The 23,491-nt window shown below is 40.1% G+C and overlaps 2 protein-coding genes across 2 annotated transcripts in view; one reads left to right on the top strand and one right to left on the bottom strand.

The window, feature by feature from the left end:
* The window catches only part of FIG4 (FIG4 phosphoinositide 5-phosphatase), a 133,705-nt gene extending 121,638 nt beyond the window's left edge, over window positions 1-12,067 (bottom strand). Inside the window, exon 1 of the mRNA XM_077779972.1 lies at window positions 11,806-12,067. Coding sequence (XP_077636098.1) covers window positions 11,806-11,871 — 66 coding nt within the window. The 5' untranslated portion in view covers window positions 11,872-12,067. The remainder of the gene's footprint in view (window positions 1-11,805) is intronic.
* An 863-nt stretch (window positions 12,068-12,930) lies between these two features.
* Window positions 12,931-23,491, top strand: part of AK9 (adenylate kinase 9) — a 124,397-nt gene continuing 113,836 nt past the window's right edge. Inside the window, exon 1 of the mRNA XM_077779966.1 lies at window positions 12,931-12,988. The gene's annotated coding sequence lies outside the window, so the exon portion shown is untranslated. The remainder of the gene's footprint in view (window positions 12,989-23,491) is intronic.

Genomic DNA, 23,491 nt, shown 5'->3' with positions numbered 1-23,491 from the left:
GGCAGTCACATCCACATCAAATGGTGCTGAGGGGTCAAGTAAGACAGAGGTGCCCTGGGGGCTCGGAAGACAGGATCTTGTGAGGGGCCATTCTGTGTGCAGTCTCAGTGACACGGTGGTGGGGACAAAATCCACAACAGAGTTGTTGGAAGAGCAGGCGAATGGTCTTCTGGGTAATGAGGGAAGAGTGAACACCTCTGTTCCTCCCAAACACCTTATTAAAACTGTAGTCAAGTGTTTTTATGTTCATTTCCTGCGACATAAGCCCCAAGGGCAAAGAGAGGAGTGGAGACAGCCGCAACAACAACAACAAAAAATTCATTTGAACCTGAAAAGCACGCCTAAGAAAGCCGAATCCTAAACTGGCAGCGGGGAAGTCAAGAAAGGATCCAATTTATACTACAGAACTGCCACAAGGTGTGGAAATTTGTGGCATGTCTTATCTCTGGAGGTAGGAATATCAAATTTCAGAAAAGTGAAGTAAAAAATAGCTCAAGCTTCTAAAGAGGAAAAAAAAAACAGGCTTCAAAAGAAAGATCAAGAACAGAGTAATACTCAGGCACCTGGGTGGTTTAGTCGGTTAAGCGTCCAACTTTCGCTTAGGTCATGATCTCGCGGTTCGTGGGTTCGAGCCCCGCGTCGGGCTCTGTGCTGACTGCCAGCTCAGAGCCTGGAGCCTGTTTCAGTCTGTGACTCCCTCTCTCTCTGACCCTCCCCTGCTCACACTGTCTCTCTCTCTCCTAGAAATAAATAAAAAACATTTAAAAAAAATAAAATTTAAAAAATTTAAAAAAAAGAACAGAGTAATATTAGAAATTCTCAAGAGCAACACGAGAAGACAGAAACGTAATGTCTTCAAAATTCTAAGGGAAAATTCATTTTAATCTTTAATTAGACATTAAATCTGTCAATCAAATGTGAGGGGAAAAATATGGATATTTCAGAATGCATGGGCTCAAAAAAATTACTGTCCACGAACCCTTCCTCATGAAGTAACGGGCAGAGAAGTGCACCGCCAAAATGAGGCCATAAATCACGAAAGAGGAAGGTGCCGGATGTGGGAAAATAAGGAAATCGTCACAAGAGAGGCTACAGGATGATGTGAGGGGAGATCTCAGGAGCGCAGCTGTGCTGCAGGCCTGAGAGCAACTAGCTCAGATGTGAGCCACAGTTTTAAGAAGACGAAACCTATAAGAACACCCACCTCCTTCCCTCCCTACTGTGTATAAATGCACTGGGAGGAGATTTACATCCCGGGAAAGTTTGGGGTTAAATTCACTGTGAATCCTTAGAAGGAGAGGACAGGTCAAGTCCTGGCAGTCTGAAGTTCAAAGGGTGAAAAATGAGGTAAATGAAATGCTCAAAAACAACAGGGAAGGAGAGAGGGCAGTATGATGTGTGCAGGATTCCCATAAATCAGGCCTGCAGCTGCTGGGCTGCCTGAATGCACATGTGCACACAGGCACACAGGACTCAACATTGCTGGGGAAAACGTTTGTGTGCTTGTAGATATGTTGGGGGAGTTGGGGTTGGCAGGAATTGGGGTAGAGAAGATGCCCCAAAAAAGCTACATTTAAATGCCCATTCAGATAGTCTTCTGAAAGTTAAGTATCACTGTGCAAGAAAAAGCTTAAAATTTCATTATGTAGCTGTAACCGTGATGACTTGGTATGAAGATGAATGTGTTTCTAAAATATATACATGAACTGCGAATGGAACACAAGAGGTAATCCATTTAACAGGAAATTCAGTATCTACTAACATTATTATCTCCTTTGATAATGACAGGCTAATTAATCACTCACTTTTCCTCTGAGGGAAGAAAATCAGCTTTCTTCAAAGAGAAGAAATTTTAGGTTGCCTGACAGCTTCAATTAATGCTAAACTTCACTTGAACTTTCAGAATAAAGGTATTTTTAAAGATTATCATGAAGTTACTTCTCACAGTCTAACAGTATTGCAGGCCTGCCTCTTCACCTATTCCAGCAATCCCACAATCAGTAATGCAGCTCGAAAGAAATAAGCCTGTGATAGTCAAAAAGGGAAGTCTCCAAGTTCACTCTTTTTTTTTTAATGTTTATTTATTTTTGAGAGTGAGAGACAGCACAAGCGGGGGAGGAGCAGAGAGAGGGAGACACAGAATCTGAAGCAGGCTCCAGGCTCTGAGCTGTCAGCACAGAGCCCGACATGCGGCTCGAACCCAGGAACCATGAGATCACGAACCTGAGCCAAAGTCCGGTGGTTAACTGACTGAGCCATGCAGGCGTCCCTCCAAGGTCACTCTTTAAAGCTTTGGGGCTTTACTGATGGCACAGCTTCAAATCCCCAATAGAAATAACTGGAAACTTGGTTATCTTCAACCCCACCTTCTAAATCATGTTTGTAATCACTAGGTTTCTCTCTTGGTCAACCACATCTTATATTGTTCTCTCCCATTCCCTAATTACACAAACCGAGGCTAATTAAGTTGCATTCTTCATGATGTGGTTCTTTCTTATTTTATTCTATTTTGTATGATAGGGTAGAAAGGAAGGAGAAGCTTCCTTAAATCCTTTTGGAACAAGGTAGGAATTAAATACACACACACACACATACATACATATTAACAATTTTGAGCTAGGAAGAGTAAAGATTATCCTCACAACTCCACCCGTACACATGCAGACACAAAAATCTCCCAGTGTTCTGTTCAGCTACCAATTTTAAACTCAACCGCAATGTGTTAATTTCTTTGATCACTTACTGCAATGGTAAGACCCCTAGGGCATTATATATTAAGCAAGGGCTATAAATTGGAAATCATCTAAGGTAAATTGGAGTTTCATCCAGCTTAACTTTACGTATCTAAATCTCCTGTGGGCAACTCACAGTTGCACAGGGCTGTATGAGCAATAAGGCTAGATCTGACCACAGTTTACCCATAGGCCTGAGTCACAGGACAGACAAGGGCCATGGCATCATCGCGGGAGCCAAAGCGCAATGTGAAGGCACTGGACGCCAGAGAGAACTGGTAAGTTTGGGAGGAAGCCGACCCTTCAACAGGCCAGAACGGCACCTTCCACATGCTATCTACCAACCCACCCTCCTTTCCTCTTCGGTGTACTCAAAATGCACCTCCAAACACGGGTAACAATAACAGCCTGAATGTCACTCTCAGGAGCAATCCTGCCCAATTATTCTTCTAAATGAAGGCTCAGGACAAGAGGCAGCCCATCTTCTCCACTGTCTCCTTTGTTCTTTTGTTCCCCTAATTCTTTCATAACCAATTAATACATTCCCACCAACCAAATTAAGAATGCACTTATTCTGACTCATATACTTGCCAACAAGACTTTGGTCAATCTTTTCAATCTTTGCCATTTGGACAGGTGAAAAATGGCAATCTATTTTCATTTTATTGCCTTGATTACTTAGCAAGTTGAATATCTTTTTTATATTCATACTTCTTTTTTGTCAAAGTACCTCTTCATATCCTTGTCCTTCTTTGTTGGGTGTTATATTTTCCAGACATAAAATAATAAGCAGTATTATTTGTTGTTCAGGCTACTAATACTTTCTTCATGGTCTTTGGACTCTATTCACATTTATAGTTTTAAATGCTTTCTATTAGAAAAGAAAAAAATCATGCCAATGGTCTAAATTTCTACTTTATAAATCTAGAAAGAGGTAAACTGATTAATCCAAAATCCATTAAGAGGAAGAAAATAATAAGCCTAAGAAACTGACTAAATAAAAAACAACAATAGAGAAAATTAACCAAGTCAAAAGTTGGCTCTTTCAAAAGAGTAGTAGAATTGATAAATGCCTAGCAAAATGGATCAACAAAGAATGAGAGAGAACAAAATACCAATGTCAGGAAAGAAAGTGGGAGTTTTACTACAAACCCTACAGAAATCAAAAGTTTAATGAGAGAATAATATGCCAATGAAATCAACAACTAAGATGAAATGGACAAATTACTTGAAAAATACAATTATCAAATGTGATTCAGGGCCCACTGAAAGCATGCATAGCCTTATAACTACTATAGAACTCTATTAACAACATTTGTCCCACACAACAACCCCAAGCCCAAATGCTTTCAGTAGCAAATTCTAACAAATGTTTAAAAAAGAAATAAAACCAATCTTATACTACCACCTTCAGAAAACAAAAGAAGGAACAATTCCCATTCATTTTATGAGGTCCAAGTTACCCTAATGTTAAAATCAGACAAAGATGTTAAAGAAAATGATAGACTGATATTTTGAACATAAAGGTAAAAATCCCTAGCAAAATATTTGTAAATAGAATCTAGCAATATACAAAAGCAATAATATAGCATGATGGAGGGCAGCATACTCCAAAATTCAAGGTTCTTTTAACCTTTGTAAATGAATTAATGTAACCCACCATACTAAGCAAATAAATGAAATGCCATAACCTGATGCAGAAAAAAACATGCAACAAAATTCAATATCTATGTATGATTTTTTTTAAACTGTCAGCAAACTAGGGATAGAAAAGACTCTTTCTGGGGCGCCTAGGTGTCTTTTTTAGTCGGTTAAGCATCTGACTCTTGATTTTGGCTCTGCTCATGATCTCATAAGTTCATGAAATTGAGCCCTGTGTCGGACTCTGCACTCACAGTGAGGATACTACTTGGGATTCTCTCTCTCTCCCTCTCTCTCTGTCCCTCCCTCCTTGGTGCTCTCTCACTCCCTCTCTCAAAATAAATAAATAAACATTAAAAATAAATGAAACAATCTTTCTCATTCTAGTAAAGGGCATCTCTGAAAACCTATAGCTAATATCACACTTAATACTGAGACTGCTTTTCCCATAAGATCAGGAACAAAACAAGAAAACGTCTGTTCCTGACACTTCTATTCAACTTTGTACTAGAGATCCTAGTCAGTGCCAGAAAGCGAGAAAAAAAATAAAACGCAACTAGATTAAGAGGGAAGTAGTTCCCCTTCCTAAATGATACGATTTTTTTATGTATAAAGCTAAAGAAATGAACCAAAAAAAGCTACTAGAACTGATGAGTGTGATGAGAAAAATGAGTTTTGTTTTGAAGACTAGGTATTTGACAATATGACAACCCTGTCCACACCACGTCTAAAAGTTTAGATAAGAACCTGAGCTTAGGATTCCCACCATAACTTCCCACTTTGCTCTTCCTATGATACCTTTTTAAAATGACCACCTAAAAGTTAAGCCCACAAAAGGTTAATGACCTCTGCTCCTGTCACCTATTAAGGAAGAAGTATTTGCTACCGTGCTCTCTATCTCGTGCTCACTTTGTGACCTAGGACAGAGGACTGCTTTTCCCCTAGATCATTCCCTCCTCCCCACGAGCACTCCCACCCCTGCCACTTCTAAATCTTGTAATTCTACTTCCTTTGTGTGGGTGTACTGAAACTGTGCCTTCAATCAATCAACCCCGCAGGTTTCACTCCCCCAAAGTCAAAGTTTGATACTGAGGGAGCTACCTGCCAACCCCATGTGAGTGGCCTGTGCCCCTCAATTCAGCCAGTCGTAGTCTGCATATTCTTAATTCAACACACCAGCTCCAGCTTCTCCACATGGTGACTTTACCAAAGTTTCAGAATATAAGGCCAATGTACAAAAATCAACTCAATTTCTGTATACTAGTAACAAGCAATTATTAAATCAAACTTAAAATCCCATTTGCAATAGTATCAGAACTCATAAAATACTCAGAAATAGGATTTTTCTTAAGACATAAAATTTCAACATTGAAAAAACATACTGCTAAGAGAAAGTAAATCCCCAATAAATGGAGAAATATACCTTGGATTAAAAGAGTCAATATTATATGATCCTGCAATGTATAATTTTGGAATAATCCCAATTACAAACAGTTTAAAAAATTCATCTGTAAAGCAAAGCCCACGTGTTCTAAACTGACTGAAAGTAAATGGTCTCAATACACATAGTTGAGTGTTCTTACAGCATATTATCACCTACAGGTACCTTTATTTTTATTTTTCCAGAGCAAAGCATACTATGCTCTGTTTTTCTTTCCTTGATCCTATTTTCTACACTACTATTAATATTACAATTGAGGTTTTTGGTTTAATCTTGTTAGTTTATTTACTTGCTTAAATTCCTTTATCTTTTTTTTTTTTTTAATGTTTTATTTATTTCTAGGAGAGAGAGAGAGAGAGAGACAGCGTGAGCAGGGGAGGGTCAGAGAGAGAGGGAGTCACAGACTGAAACAGGCTCCAGGCTCTGAGCTGGCAGTCAAAACAGAGCCCAATGCAGGGCTCAAACCCACTAACCGCAAGATCATGACCTAAGCGAAAGTCGGACGCTTAACCGACTAAGCCACCTAGGTGCCCCGCTTAAATTCCTTTATAAGACAAAGTGCTCTATAAAGACAAAGTGCTTCTATGAAAAGAAGAAATCTTGTAGCAGGACATGGGTGGAGAGTTTGTTTTTTATAAATTTGAATTATACAAATTTGAAATATCTTACCAATTCAAATATTAATAAATCTTCATTTTACATAGGTAATTTTATGACAATATTTCAATTAAAATAATAAATAATCTCATAATTTCAAAAAAGACTCAATATTACTAAGATTTAGTTCTCCCCATATTGGTCCATGAATTGATCTATAAATTCTACAGCTAACCATATATGAAAGACTCACAGCTAACATAACCCTCAATGGGTAAAAACTGAGAGCTTTACCCCGAAGGTCAGGAATACAAGAGGCATGTCCACTCTAACTACTATTTTTAACATAGTACTGGAGGTTCTAGATTCAGCAGTCAGGCAACAAAAAGAAATGAAAGGCATCCAAATTTGCAAGGAAGAATTCAAACTTTCATTTTCGCAGATGACATGATACTCTACGTGGAAAACCCAAAAGACTACACCAAAAAACTGCTAAAGTGATCCAGGAATTCAGCAGTCACGGGATATAAAATTAACACATAGAAGTCAGCTGCATTTCTATACACCAATAATGAAGCAGCAGAAATGGAAATCAAGAAATTGATCCCATTTACAATTGTACAAAAAAAATCATAAGATACCTAGGAATAAACCTAACCAAAGAGGTAAAAGATCTGTACACTGAAAACTATAGAACACTTATGAAAGAAACTGAAGACACAAAGAAATGGAAAAACATTCCATGCTCATGGACTGGGAGAACAAATATTGTTAAAATGTCTATACTATCCAAAGCAATCTACACATTCAGTGCAATCCTTATCAAAATAACACCAACATTCTTCATAGAGCTAGAACAAACAATCCCAAAATTTGTATGAACCAGAAAATTTGTATGAACTGAATAGCCAAAGTAATGTTGAAAAAGAAAACCAAAGCTGGAGGCATCACAATTCCAGACTTCAAGCTCTATTACAAAGCTGTAATCATCAAGACAGTATGGTATTAGTACAAAAACAGACACATAGATCAATAGAATAGGATACAGAACCCAGAAGTGGACCACAAATGTATGGCCAACTAATGGCAAAGCAGGAAAGAATATCCAGTGGAAAAAAGATAGTCTCTTCAGCAAATGGTGCTGGGAAAATTTGGACAACAACATGCAGAAGAATGAAATTGGACCATTTTCTTATACCATACACTAAAATAAACTCAAAACGGATGAAAGATCTAAATGTAAGACAGGAAAACGATCAAAATCATAGAGGAGAAAAAAGGCAGCAACCTCTCTTACCTCGGCTGCAGCAACTTCTTACTAGACATGTGTCCAGAGACAAGGGAATCAAAGGCAAAAATGAACTCTTGGGACCTCATCAAGATAACACACTTCTGCACAGCAAAGGAAACAAACAGCAAAACTAAAAGGCAACCAGTGGAATGGAAGAAGATATTTGCAAATGACATATCAAATAAAGGGTTACTATCCAAAATCTATAAAGAACTTATCAAACTCAACACCCCAAAAACAAATAATCCAGTGAAGAAATGGGCAGAAGACATGAATAGACACTTTTCCAAAGAAGACATCCGGATGGCTAACGGACACATGAAAAGATGCTCAACATCACTCATCCATCAGGGAAATACAAATCAAAACCACAATGACATACCACTTCATATCTTCAGAATGGCTAAAATTAACAACTCAGGAAACAACAGATGTTGGCAAGGATGCAGAGAACAGGGAATACTTTAGAACTCTTGATTGGGAATGCAAACCAGTGTAGTCACTCTCGAAAAAAATATGGACGTTCCTCAAAAAATTCAAAATAGAACTACCCTACTACCCAGCATTTGTACTACTAAGTATTTACCTAAAAGATACAAAAATGCTGATTCAAAGGGGCACATGCACCCCAATGTTTATAGCAGCACTATCAACAATAGCCAAATTATGGAAAGAGCCCAAATGGCCATTAACTGATGAACGAATAAAGAAGATGTGGTATATGTGCATGTACACACACACATGCACACACATATACAGTGGAATATTACTTGGGGGTCAAAAAGAATGAAATCTTGTCTTTTGCAACAACACGGATGGAGCTAGAGTATATTATGTTAAGTGAAATAAGTCAGTCAGAAAAAGACAAATATATGATTTCGCTCGTATGTGGAATTTAAGAAACAAAAGAACATTGGGGGAAGTAAGGAAAAATAAAATAAGATAAAAACAAAAAGGAAGGCACAACATAAGAGACTCTTAAATACAAAGAACAAACTAGGGGGGCAGGGGGGACTAAATGGGCAATGGGCATTAAAAATGGCACTTGTTGGGATGAGCACTGGGTGTTATGTGTAAGTGATGAATCACCAAATTCTACTCCTGAAACCAATACTACACTGTATGTAACTAACTTGAGTTTAAATTAAAAAATAATAATAATCAAATTCTGTATCTTAGATTTATGCATTTCAATTTATTTAAATATTAAAGAAAAAGAACCTCATAAAAGAATAACTGGTGGGTGGGGAGTGGAACAAGTTATAGCTAATAAAGGTAATTTGGGAGGAGGTGATGGATATGTGGGAGTTTATTCTACTATTGTTTATTTTGTATTTGCTCAAATTTTCCATAACAAAAAAGAAAAATACCAAGAACACACAAACCACAAACCCATGTTCTAAATTAACTGATTCATCAGAAATACAATTACTCTGTCAAATAGCTATAAAAGTTTCTAATCACTGGGGCGCCTGGGTGGCTCAGTTGGTCAAGCGTCCGACTTCGGCTCAGGTCATGATCTCAGGGTTCGTGGGCTCGAGCCCTGTGTCGGGCTCTGTGCTGACAGCTAGCTCAGAGCCTGGAGCCTGCTTCAGGCTCTGTATCTCCCTCTCTCTCTGACCCTCCCCTACTCATGCTGTTTCTCTGTCTCTCTGAAATAAATAAAAACATTTTAAAAAATGTTTTTAAAGTTTCTAATCACTGACTCTCTCGGTTTCTATATGTAATCTGTCCCAGTCAAGTTACAAACTATCTATACCCAGCACCAGTTGTCAGACTACACTCTCAGTAGCACTATTGACCTTCTCTGCCTCATTCTTTATTTCACTGAGCAATAGTAGTAACAATAATAGTAACAAGATTTCATTCTTAGAGGTTTTATGAGGGTTCAATAACAAAATATATGTGGAATGCTTTGCGACCAGTGGCTAGCATAGAAGTGTTCCATATCACTAGCTATTATTCTCATTAAAACAACCTGCTCCTTTTTTTTTTTTTAATTCCTAGGATCTATTTAAATACTGGTCATTTTATGCTTTTTTATGAGTTATTTATGTCCCTTAAACTCTGAACTTCTTGCTTAAATAAATCTTTCTGCTTAAATCTTTATGTCAAAAATATAAAAAAGAAGAATCACATACTTTACTGATGAGGAAACTGAGATTCAAAGATTAAATTCAGCAGACATTTCTTAGGGTGGTTGCGTTGGCCCAACCATTCCTGGAAACAAAAGTCATTACTGCCAGACCCCATCCTGGCCATAATGATTTGTCCACCCAGGGGCAGATTCCCAATCACAGCTGAGTCCATCAGATTCCTTCTCCTGGTACCTACGGTATGTCCTGGACAACACACTCAGTGGGTCCTCTAACACTGCTGTCTTGTTCCTGCCTTTCCAGAAGCTTGGGAGTTAGCCTCTTCCAGTGATTCCATGTAATGGCTCCTCCAATATCCTTCTAATAAAGTCACTTTTTATTGCTAAGCTGGCTGGAGTTAGTTTGCATTACTTAGATGACTGAGTAGGGTCACAACCAAGTTCTGGAATATATATCTCTTCATATTAGACACTCTCAAGCATATCTATTGGAAGCCTACTGTTTGCAAGGCACTGTATCATAATCTGTGCTGTGAGGACTGTGACAGGCAAAGAAGGGGTGGGACTTTACTAGGAAAGAGCTGCAGAAAACACACTAGGTAGGTATAAGGAATTGAAAGCAATACAGATTTACTGCAGAATAATGCACAAAAAGCACAGTGTTAATCCTCAATATATATTTATTGAATTAATATTAAATTAGACATAAAACCAGACAGGTTGAAGACAAATCCCATATAGCTTTGAATGCCAAACTAAAGGATAAAACGTTGACTCTCCTCAGAATGGGGGCTACTGAAGGTTTCTGAGCAGAAGAGCCCTATGAGTTGTGCTTTCAAAATACTAACATGTCGGCCAGTTCTAACGAATGCTGAGCTTATTAATACTGAAATTTCTGTGTTTGAAGTATAGTACTTATGTTTCTAACCAGAGATATTTACCAGTACATTCTATAGAAGGCAGAAGGTTTTGTTTTAATGTCAAAATGATACTTCTGTAGGACTCTTGTCAGAGAACAACTGAAGATAGCTACCAATATAGGATAATTTCATTTTCTGATGTGGATCTAATCAAATGAAGTTGTCAACAAAATTAACTTGGGCTCAACAATATTTCTCCACTAATTGTGACCTGAGGCAGATCCAATATTAGAACCATGTTATAACTGACAAACTGTTAGCTACCTACTTTATCAACTGGAAGACAACCCAGGTTTCATTGAATGTGCCTTATGAAACACTGCAGCATAACAGGCAGGTGTACAGCATAAGCAATCTTATTACTACGAGTGTAATTTTAAACGTAGACTCTAACACCACTGTTACCCCAATTCAGAAAAGCTGTACTTTATTTTCCAAACACACAAAACACAAAGGATTATTTCCATAAACACTATTCTGTAAATCTTAGGGACCGAGTAATCTAAACACAAAAACTGATCTTATTCTATAGTAACTATTTACGCTGCCATTTGAAGTAATAAAACAAATAAAAAGTGCAAAAAAGTCAAGTGAAAACAAAATAATGCTACCCAAACAAATCAGTCTTTAAGCAAAATAAGTTTTCCTTTCCTCTCAAATAAAGAGAACCAAATATTTTAGCAATAAAAGCGCACATAATAACATTAATATAGTAATTGGTATGCCATGGAATCGGAAAACACACAATTTACCCATTCGAAAGTCAAAAATATTTTTTCATACCCTTGCCTGTACTGTAAGTAGAGAACTACAAAACTAACAGACTCTGAAAGTTGAAAAGAATCCAGTAACTCGTTCAGAACTTCACGAAGTTTCTGAGATACGCAAAGCACCTGTTTCCAGGGTATCTCAACTGTGGCTTTTAAGTGGAAACATGTACAAGCAAAAGCAGCAGTGACCTGGGTGCGATAACAAGGCGAAACCCCCTTAGACACATGCCCAAGGCTGGGATACGGGACTTAGGAGGGGGATGCTGTCACCGTCTTCCCGCACGCGCCCCGCCGCGCCCCGCCGCGCCGGGAACTCACAGCTCTGGTCTCATACAGAACCAGCTTCTGGACGCAGCTTATGATGGGGGCAGCGGCCGCGGGCATGGTCGGAAGAAATGAGGGCCCCCACGACAGGGCGCCAGGCCGTGGTCCAGAGTGCGGCAGTCTCCAGACTGCCCCAGGAGGCCGGGAGAGAAGACACCTCAGACCCTGGACATCAGATCCAACCGGGAAAAATCGCCGCTTGTGCAACAAACAAGACGGCGTATAGCTCAGGTGTTTCCGGATCCCTGCTACTCCACCTCCGGACAAGTCCCGCCCAAGGAACGTCGGGGGCGGAGCTGGAGGATAGACCGTAGAGAGGTCTTGTACGGACTCCCAGAACCTGCGCGCTGCCCACGGAGGAAGCTAAGGGCGCCATGTTTGATGCGGGCGGAAGAAAAAGTGGGCCGGTGGGAGGGGGGAAGTGGGCGAGGAAAATTGGAGTGGTTAGTCTGGGCTCACGCTTTACCTGGTCCACCTCTTTGGAAAAGGGGGTGTGGGGTGGGGGGGTGGAGTTGGGACTGGATTGCTTCTTTTGAAGCGGTTCTCCAAGTTGTAGACAGATCCATTCAAAGTTGGTCTTTTCTTTGTCTGCCTACCTGTGCCCTTATTTTCCTGGAAATATATCTGATAGCCCTTCGCTCAGTGCGGCGGTTTCCCCTTGCGTCTCTTTGTTATCTGTATTAACCCTTATAAGAGTCAACAAAATCCATGTTGTCCGGAAGCTGTGTGGTTCAAGGAACTTTTTTGTCACCTTTAAAAAAAATCAGCGAAAGTTGGAGATCTAGTAAATTCTACAAACGGACTGTCGTGCAGTATTTAGTGCAGTGTAGTGTCGCACTGTCTTTGAGACCCGCAGTTCTGGGTTAAAATAAGATCTCTTCCATTTGATATGTGTAAACCGGAGTGGGCAGTATACATGCCCTCTCTAATCATCACTTTCTGTATCTGTGAAAAGGAATGTATTAAAATGCAAAGTTAAGTGCAAACCTGAATAAGTAAAATTACTTTAAAAAATCAATAAATTACAGCCCCCACCTACAAGACCCGGTCCCCCAAGAGGCCTTGCGCGAAGCCCAGCCAGGCGTTCCCTAGGCAACCGCTGCACCGACAGACACCAGAGGCGGCTGCGGTCCGGCAGGTGGGGTCCTGGGGCTTCTGAGGACACCGCTGTGTCCAGGTAAGTAGGGACTGTAGTCCCCTGCTTCGACGCGTTTAGTATCTATTGGAAGGAACCTCACCTCCTGCGAGGACCCCATGTCAGTGCCTTTTCTTACAAAACTAAACTTCGGGATCTCTCAGTAAATTACTTTTTAAAACTATTTTCCCTTCCAACGACTGATGTAATTCCACAAATATTTACTGAGCACTTACTATGAGAGTATAAGACATCGCCTAATATAGGTTCCCAGAAGATGGGTCCCAATAAACCGCACAACCCACCGGACGGGTCAACGGCTAAAAAGTTGAGGGAACTTGTAAAAATTCTATTGAATTATAGTATAAACCCATAATATAATGTGCTGTTAGAGATTATATTAGATGACAATGAGATGTTAGAGATCATATTGTAAATTTAAAATTGAAAAAATACCAATTAAAAAAAATTAATGTTTATTTAGTATTTTAATTTTCTTTCATAGTTTGGTCCTACTTTTATTAAGAGCTAGAAAGATGGCCATGTCAGTTCTGGCATTTTACATTGACTTGGATCTTTCAACTGGGAAGAATATTTAGTTCTGTTTTGTTTCATGAGGGAAACCAATTCTTCTGAATATGAGTTAAATATCTGCACTATGGTTTTTTTTTTACAAATAGTTTATTGTCAAATTGGTTTCCATATAACACCCAGTGCTCATCCCCACAAGTGCCCTCCTCCATGCCCATCCCCCCCTGCCCCCCACATCCATCAGTCCTCAGTTTTTGTCAGCATTCAAGAGTCTCTCATGGTTTGCCTCTCTCCCTTTCCCCCACCATTTCCCCCTTTATTCTCCCCCATGGTCCTCAGTTAAGTTCCTCCTAATCCTCCTATACGTGCAAACATGTGATATTTGTCCTTCTCTGCCTGACTTATTTTGCTCAGCATAACACCCTCAAGGTCCATCCATGTTGCTACACATGGCCAGATTTCATTGTTTCTCATTGCCATGTAGTATTCCATCGTATAAATATACCACATCTTCTTGATCCATTTGTCCGTTGATGGACACTTAGGCTCTTTCCATGTTTTAGCTATTGTTGAGATCTGCACTATGTTTTTATTTAGGATAACAACACTTAAAATATGTGTAGAATTCTCTTTCCAATATTTGGTTTTCAATTATTATATTATACTGTAATATAGCACTTCCATTTGAAACTTGTCTCAGTTTGGTTCACCCAGAAGCACATCCTGAGACAAATATTCGAGTGCAAATGGTTCATATGGGAAGTAATCCCAAGAAACATTAGGAAACAGAAGGAAGTTGATAAAGGGAATATTATCAAACAAATTTCTCCATGGACTGAATTCACTACGGAATACTGAGATATTTGTCTCAGAGTAATTCCCTCTTAAAGGCAAAGGAGCTGAGACATTTACTCACTATCTTCCATCTGTTACTGGCTGAGGCCTGCTACGGCAGAACATTAATTTCCTGGAAGTTGTGGTCTGCCTGTGCTCAGGCAGACTAGGTATGGCGGCTGGAAAGAGCCATTAGGCAAAGAGTTACACATGCTAGAAGTTGGAAGTCAGGCTGGCCATTCATGGAGAAGTTACGTGTCAAATGGTTATGGACACTAATTAACATCTGCTACGTTCCAACCTTTGCACTACTCATTTCCACTCTTCCCCCCACGTTAGGTTCACACCATCCCCTCGCTGATTCTTCACAATGGTGGTTGGTCCCAATTTCTGAAAGAAAAGGACTCACAAAAAGATGATTAGTGGGACAAGCTACAGAATCCACTACTGTGATTAATCCAAGGTCTGAGATTGATAGTTCATCAGTTCCCTCCCCTACCATCCATTCTAGATTTTTCTTACCTTTGGTACTTCTGCTGGGCTCAGTTGTTTTCCCATTAGGGTAGCCACCCTTCATCCCTGAAGGGTGTAAGCTGCCTGTTACCAAGTCTTTGTCAGGTTGGGCTTGCTACAATTACAAGAGGAGTCTTAGAGAATCCCCTGAGCTCAAGACATACATCTCCCTGCTCCAGGCATGTAGTAGCAACCCTGTCCTCACCTGCCAATGCAGTAACTCCTTATGGACATGTGGAGCCACGTAGGACCAGGCAGCAGTTTTAGGCTTAGTGAAACCCAACTAAAGGGGTCCCCTGATAGAAGCATCTCTCTCCCCTCATTCAGACCTTCAGTCCATCAGAGTCCGAAGTCATGAGGAAGGATGGTACACATTCCTCATGTCAATCACTGAGAGTGATGGTAGTGCTGGAATCCCATGCAATTTCAAACTGGCACTTTAACTGTACCTTAAAGAGACCATTCCAACATTCTGTCAGACCAGCAGCTTCTGGATGAAGAGGTATGTGGTAGAATCCGTGGATCCTTCTTATCATACCTCTTTTACTAAAAAGAGGGTCTTTTGATCCAAGGCAATATTATATGAAATCTCATTATGATAAATGAGACACACTGCAAACACTTAGGTAGTGGTGCTGGCCAAGCCATTGTGGGTAGGGAAGGCACGCCCATACTGGGGGCACATGTCATCTGCTGTCTTCTCCAGGGTGAAGGGATTCCATGTAATCAGTTTGTCATTGAATGGATGTACCATTTTGAGGGCTTAGCCTCAGCCTCTGCTGAAGACAGGTGGGATGTTCAGTGATAAAATTAACTAAATCAGCCTGATGAGAGGGAGACTTGTCATTGACCCCATGCATGACCTCCACCACCTCCATGCCTACCACCATACCTCCTCCATTTTATGAGCCCATTTTGGAAGCACTGAAGTGACCAAGCATAAAGACTGGCTAGCGTTTACTGGATAATCATTCTGCTTTGTAAGACACAAAAATCCACATATTTTGTGTCCACTTGTATTTGTTTTCTATGTGGTATAACAAAATTACTGCAAATTTAGCAGCCTAAAACACACACACGTATTATCTCATAGTTTCCATGTTCAGGAGCCCAGACATAGCTTAGCAGGATCCTCCACTCAGGGTCTCACAGGGCTGTGGTCAAGATGTTGGCTGAGTGGCATTTTCATCTGGAGACTCAACTAGGGAAGAATCTGCTTCTGAGCTCATTTAATAAGTTGGCAAAATTCATCTCTTTATGGTTGTAGGACTAAGGTCCTACTTTTCTTCCTGGCTGTTGTCCAGGGGCTGCTCTCCGTGACTGGAGGCCACCCACTGTTCCCTGCCAACTGTCCTTTCACAACATGGCAGCTAAATTCAGGGCCAACCAGGAAGTCTCTCCAGTGTGCTAAAATAGGATCTTAAATAATACAGTGTAATCACAGGAGTGGTATTTCTACTACCTTTGCTAGATTTAGAAGCAAGTCACAGAGTCCGTCTGCTCTTAAGGGAATGGAATCACACAGGGTGTGACTTCGTCGGGGTCACCAGAGTGTGCTTGCTATGCCCCTCTCATAGGTGCATTCACATGCCTCTTCCCCAGAACTCTGTTTCTCTTATCTTTCGATCTTGCTCCTCGCAGAACTTTGACCAAGCCATTCAATATTGTCCTCCAAATTGAGGACCTAAGAATACTGCTTAAAGCTCTGCCCACAAGGAAGATTTCCCCTAATCATCATCTTTCAAGGCTGCCTCTGAGTGGGATTAAAGTCTGGAAGCATTCCATTTACAGTTTGCACCAATATATTATGATTCATCCAGGATTTTTTTTTAAGTTGCTATCAGCAGCTCCTAGGGAATTCCATATGATGTGTGAGCTGAAAAAGAGACATTGACGGGCAAAAGATAGATGACATGGTGTCTGGGCTGCTTATTTATAAAACTTCTTTGTACCTTCCAGACCTGCTTGGACCTGATCCCAGCATTCCATTTTTATCATTCAGTGGATTCCTACTGTGCCTGCCCAACTTTAGGACTAGATCTGACATACCCAGTTCATGATGGGCACTTCCAGTTGCATAGTCACCTGCTGTCCCAATGCCAGGCATTCATTCTCTCCCAGAGCCCAGAGCATTGCCAGGAGCTGCATTTTGAATGGAGAGTGGTTCTCTGCTGCAGACAGCAATGATCTATACTGAGAGGTTTCTGTTATGGCTTTCCTAAGACTCCAAAAGTATTGTCACCTACTATAGGTGCCTCCCTCTATCGTCATGGGATCTAGCCAGGTATATGGCCCAAGAAGCAGGCCTCTGTTACCACAGACTAAAAGTGCTACAGAGCTCTCTTGCTCTGAGGTTCGCTCAAAACTGACAGCTTTCCAAGTCACCCATTATATGGATCAAAACAGTATTCCCAAGGATGCTACATGGTGTCTCCAAAAACTAAAGAGACTTGTAAATACTGCACCTCTTTTTTTTTTTTTTTTTTTTAAGAGGTAGAAGGTATGAGTTACAATAAACTTGTCCTTTACCTTGGAGAGACCTTCTCGGAATGTCCCAGACCACTGGTTTTATAAAACCTCCCCAAAGTAACAGGGCTTTAAATATTTGTAGATTTATCTTCCACTTTCTGCTGCTCATGTGTCTTATAAAGATATCCAGAACACTTGCTACTTCCTGCTCATAGACTCTGATATTATCAGTATTGGTAATATATCAACAAAGGATCAACAAGACGCCTTTGGACTATATCTGTTAAAAGAGCAGGAGAGTCCTGGGGTAAGCATGAATGTTCGTTGCGGACTGTTCTAAGTGAATAGTAACTGCTTCTAATCTTCCTCTCTGAGAGGGATTTTAAAAAACACAACACATTTTCTGGATGAGTAGCTGCATACCAAGGACAAGAAGCTGTGTCTGGCTAGTAAAGATCTCATTTGCACAATACAAATGGGGCTATCCCTTGGTTAAGTTTTCAGTAGTCCACCATCATCTGTCATGATCCATCTGGTTTGTTTTGATTTGTTTTGTTTTGTTTTTCCAAAAATCACACTGGAGAATTGAGCAGGGCTATCTTTCTATTGTTTATTTCTTGAGCTTCCCCTTGGCTCTTCTACCACAATGGTGCTGACTCCACAGGCAGGGAACGACTGTGAAGGTTTGGTCAGCTACACTCCCCGTTATGTAGTCAGGGATCAGGAGAAGAACCAGAAGGTAGTCCTGCAGACCCTGCACTGTAAGACAGACTTGAGCCAAGACTCCATTAATTACTGGTTCTCCATTTGCTTTCATGCCAGCAGGAGGTCATGATGGCATTTTGGATCTGCTGGTGGTGTGTCAGCTCATACCCTGTGTCCTATAGACTCTGAAAGAGGAGGAGAGTCACACTTCCACAGTGTGTATTTCCCCAGTTAATGGTTGGAGGCTCCCTTGGAGAAGGAAGAATTGGGGAATCCCTATTGTAAATACTTGTTGTGGTGTTGTAGGGTCTATTCTCCAGGACCCCTTGCCTCCCCTTCAGTAAATGGGCCCTGGAGCTAAGAACTGGGCAAGGAATCATGATTTTCCACTGTGGTTGGTGACATCAGCCTTTGATTCACTTTCCCTTTGTCATTTTTAGAAATGTAAGTTAATCAACATTTTCTTTCACTGCTTATCCATTTCACCCCCTAGAGATTCCATGGTTTATCAACCCTCACCATGGATTTCTGTGTATCTTGCTTGCTGTCATTCTGGACTTCCTGCCCATTCTGTTAATCACACCTACTTTGTTTCTGATGGTTAAGTGCTGCCGTCTGGCCTCTGCTCGTCAAGACCCTGTCATCCCCACTGAAACAGGGGACCCCAGTATCATAGCAGCCTTTCCCCTACCTTCAGTCCTGGCCTACAAAGGACAAGCACTGCTGAGCTTATTAAGGATACCAGTGCCCCCTTGCTAGGTCATTCCTTATAGCCTTAATGAAGGGAGTGTCCTCTGGCCATCCCACAAGCAGAATTGGCTTAGGAGTTTTCTGGTCTCATATATCAAATCCATTTAACATGTCACCTCCTTGATCTTTTGACTTACTACACTATATTCTACCAAGGCAGTTCCAGCATTTCTACATTTACTACAGCCTGTTGTTCTTTTCCAAGCTTCAAGGAACCTTACCAGCAGTGAATTAGGACCCACTCCAGGTGTCCTAGCCAGGATGTTATACCTTGAGTCGTGGGAGGGAGCCCCCATATAATTAACTCTCACCCAGTCTCCATTCCCCACCCATCACCCTCAAGATCCTTTTCTAGGCATGTGCTCCTGGCTCCTGTTGGTGCATCATAGCCAGGATCTCCATCTCTTTAGTTGCATAATACCTTTCTTCCTGTACTAGTGCCTCCGCAGCAGCTGGGCTGGGCTGATGCTTGACTGCAGTTACTGCTCTAGAAGCTATGAGGAAGTTGAAGGCAGGTCATGTGGAGGGCAAGCATTGTATTCTGAAGCATCTGCCTCAGGTGATGCAAGGAGAGGTTGCTATCCTTCCAGAGATGAGGGAGGAGCTACTTCTGTCAGTGCAAGGCATTCCAGGTGCTACTGAGTGTTAGATGGAAAAGGAAAAAAGCCTCAGTTCTTTTTGCTGCCACAGTAAAGAATTACAGGACAGCAGGGGCACCTGGGTGGCTCAGTCGGTTAAGCGTCTGACTTCAGCTCAGGTCATGATCCCACGGTTCGTGGGTTCGAGCCCCATGTCGGGCTCTGTGCTGACAGCTCAGAGCCTGGAGCCTGCTTCAGATTCTGTGTCTCCCTCTCTCTCTGACCCTCCCCTGCTCATGCTTTGTGTGTGTGTCTCTCTCTCAGAAATAAATAAAACATTAAAAAAAAAAAAAAGAATTACGGGACAGCAAAAGGAAACTGAAGCAGAGCAAAGTTTTTCTAAAGTACACTCCACGGGAGGAGGGGCCAATCAAGACAGACAAAGGCCCTAGAAACCCCAGGGTGTAGGCTGGTATCAATTTTTTTTGAGTGGGTACTAACGTAGCAACATTTGAGTGACAGGCCTGGAGTATATAATAATTTGCCAACTGCACATGCCCTTTCCCAAGAGGTATTCAAAATGCCTGCACTGGATAGGAAGTTACAACATTATTTCTATTCTAGAGGCATAAACCAAATAAAGGCAACAGGGTGCTGTCTGCACAAGTGCAACAAGCACAACAAACTTAATTCTTCCTCTGCCCGGATGTTGTGACCGCAAACTGACTGCTAGATGGGTGGAATGGGGTGGTCCCTCAGCGGTTCTTCATTGGGGATCTCCATCAGGATGTCTAAGGCCCATCCTCCTGTCACTCATGCCTAGCTTCTTGCCTCACACAGGTAAATCTTAGAGTTCTGAGTACTCAGACATCCACCTAAATGTCCCCATCCCAGGCCCTAGGGCCCTGGCTTTAATGTACTTAATAGAGACTCTTTAATAAATGCACCATCTTTATAAAAGGTTTAGATGCAGGGTGCCTGGGTGGCTGAGTTGGTTAAGCAACCAACTTCGGCTCAGGTCATGATCTCACCATTCCTGAGTTCCAGCCCCACATCGGGCTCTGTGCTGACAGCTCAGAGCCGAGATCCTGTTTCAGATTCTGTGTCTCCCTCTCTTTTTCTGCCCCTCCCATGCTTGCACTCTCTCTGTCTTTCAAAATTAAATAAATATTTCCTTAAAAATAAATATTTTTAAAAAATAGATACATTTGCTCCTTTATAATTAGATTTTATAGTAGCATTACTTATTTTTTTTTGGTCCAAAAAAACCTTGAAATTTTAGTTCTTTTGTCGTGAGGTTTTCATCTCAGTCTTTTTTAGTATTCTGGTAGTAATTCTTAATATGTCTTTTTTCATAATGATACTTTAAAATAATATTGGTATATTAAGTCCATTTGAATATTCTTAACAGAGAAATATCATCATATCCCCTCTCCCATTCACCTGGAAGGATATAGCCCCCATAATCCATTTTTCATTGTTTCGTGAACAACATTTCAGACCGCTAGTTCTGTTTTTGAAGTCTGCTCATTAAAATCATTTTGTAAGATTTTGTAATTTTTCCATAAAGAGCTTATATATCTTTTATAATATTTAATCCTGGTTACTTTATTATTTTGCTGCAAAAATAAGTCTTTTATCTTTAGTTACATTTTTTAGCAATTCATGGTATATAGAAATGTGACTGGGGGCACCTGGGTGGTTCAGTTGGTTCAGCATCCAGCTTTGACTCAGGTCATGATCTAGCAGTTAGGGAGTTTGAGCCCTGCTTCGAGCTCTCTGCTGTTAGTGCAGAACCCGCTTGCAATATTCTATACCCCCTCTCTCTGCCCCTCCCCCACTCAGGCTCTCTCAAAAATTAAAAAATAAACATTAAAAAAAGGGAATGCAACAGAATTTTGTATAATTTTGAATCCAGCTAATTGGATTATTCTCAAAATTTATCTGTAATATATTTGTTCATGTAGACAGTCAAAACAAGTGGGAATAATTATAGTTTTCTTTCTTTTACCTTGTTATGACCTGAAAAGAACATTTTTATAAGTTTTTTTTAATTTTATTTTGAGAGAGACAGAGACCATGCAAATGGGGGAGAGACAGAGAGAGAGAGAGAGAATCCCAAGCAGGCTCCATACTGTCAAGCACAGAGTCTATCATGGGGCTTGAACCCATGAAACCATGAGATCATGACCTGAGGCAAAACCAAGAGTCAGACTCTTAACCAACTGATTCACCTAGGTGCCCCTGAAAAGAATATTTTTAATATTTAATCATTAAATACAATGTTTGTCTTTTGTGAATACCTTTTATCAGGTTAAAAAAGTTCCCTTCTTTTATTAGTTGCTATGAGATCTATCTTTTATTAATCATTAAAGGGTGTTGAATTATCTTATACTTTTTCTACATCTACTAAGATGATCATATAGTTTTTCTTTTTTATTTTAATATAATAAATTAATTTCTCATATTAAGCCAGCCTCAAGTTCCTGGGGAAAGCCCAACTTGGTCATGATATTATTACCTTGTTTATATATTGCTGAATTCAGTTAGCTAATGTTTTGATTAGGATTTTTTAAATCTTGTTCATGAATGAAATTGGCACATAATTTTGTTTTTTTACACTATTCTCTGATTTAGGCAAAGGTTATATGAGACCCATAAACTGAGTCTCCACTTTGTCTTTTCTCTCAAAAGAGTGTCTGGAAGCTTGTAAGACTGGAGCTCTTCAAAAAACTATCTGGTTTCTTTTGTTTCTTCTTTCTTTTCCCCAAAGACACAATTTATTTACAAACCAAAGAAGCCAATGAGACTTTGGCTACCCCCATCCCCTTCCCGAGCAAAACCTGACAGAACAGAGGTGGCTCTCCAACTCCTCATACGGTCTTTTGTTGAATAAACTATGAAATTGGGGCCGGGGGCCTCTGTAAAGACCCTGGCAGGGCAGAGGCCTCCCAAAGATAAACATGATAAGCCCCACCTTCTGGTCTTACCACCTGCTTTCCTCTGGTGACACTTTTTGTGGGAAGATTTTTAGTTACTGACTCAGTTTCCTTATGGTTATAGAACCACTGAGGTTTTCTCTTTTTTTTTTCTTGAAAAGTTGATTTTTCTAGGAATTTGTTAGTTCCTAGAAATAATATCAGTTTTTTTCAGGATAACCTTGTTTATGATATTCTCCCATTATGTATATCATATCTGCAGCATTGTCATTCTGTAGTCCATTTAAAGCACACTGCATCAAACAGACATAAATCACATATCCTTCTCAAGGAATCAGGGAATTTTTAAAAAAAACTACCATGGCCATGAGGCAAGCCTCAACAAATTTCAAAAAGTTGAAAATTGGAATCAGAGAACATACTCTGATTAACAGAAGTTAGAAACAGACAACAAAAATAGACAAATCTGTTTGGAGATGTAAGAAACCATACTTCTAAAATAAGTCTAATATTGCTTACTTGTGTCTTCTGTCTTCTTTACTTGGTCAATCTTGACAGAAGTTTTCTATTTATACATTTTTTCAAAACACCGCTATTTAGCTTTGGTGACCCTCTCTATGTAATGTTTGTTTCCTATTTTATTAACTTTTAAAATATGTTTTTCTATTTTTCCTGTTTTTCCCCCCCTAACATCTCAAAAGTGGTGAGCTTATCTCCTGTACTTTTCAGACTTCCTTTGGTTCTAATGTATTTATTTAATTCTTCTAAATACTACTTTAGCTACCTCTGATAAATTTTGTTATATATATTTTCATTTTTTTTCAGTTCTACATACTGGATTTCGATTTCTGTTAGACCCATTATAGTCCCTACACGTGTACACACACACGTGTGTGTGTAACTGTATAACATATATATGTATGCATAACATATTTAACTTGATCTTTAATTGAATACGCACATATATGTATATGTTTGCATGTATGTATTTTTTCCCTCAATTTAGTCTCTCAGAAACATTTTGTTTTAGTTGTCTTTTGTACAACATATTACTAGATTTTGCATTTTGTCTCAAACTAAGCTTATTATTGTTTTAATAGATGAGTTTAACTTTTTTGTCAGTTATGGCAAAGTCCTTGTGTTTAGTGGTATGGAATGGCTTTTGGGGCTAATATAAGGATATTCTTATTTGCCCTGACCTGCCTGCCTCTTCCAACTGAATTAGT

This window comes from Crocuta crocuta, unplaced genomic scaffold (genome assembly GCF_008692635.1).
Source record: "Crocuta crocuta isolate KB4526 unplaced genomic scaffold, BGI_CrCroc_1.0 scaffold147, whole genome shotgun sequence".
In the NCBI taxonomy this organism is placed as follows: domain Eukaryota; kingdom Metazoa; phylum Chordata; class Mammalia; order Carnivora; family Hyaenidae; genus Crocuta; species Crocuta crocuta.
Note: the sequence above shows the minus strand (reverse complement) of the source record. Positions and strands in the feature narration are given on the sequence as shown.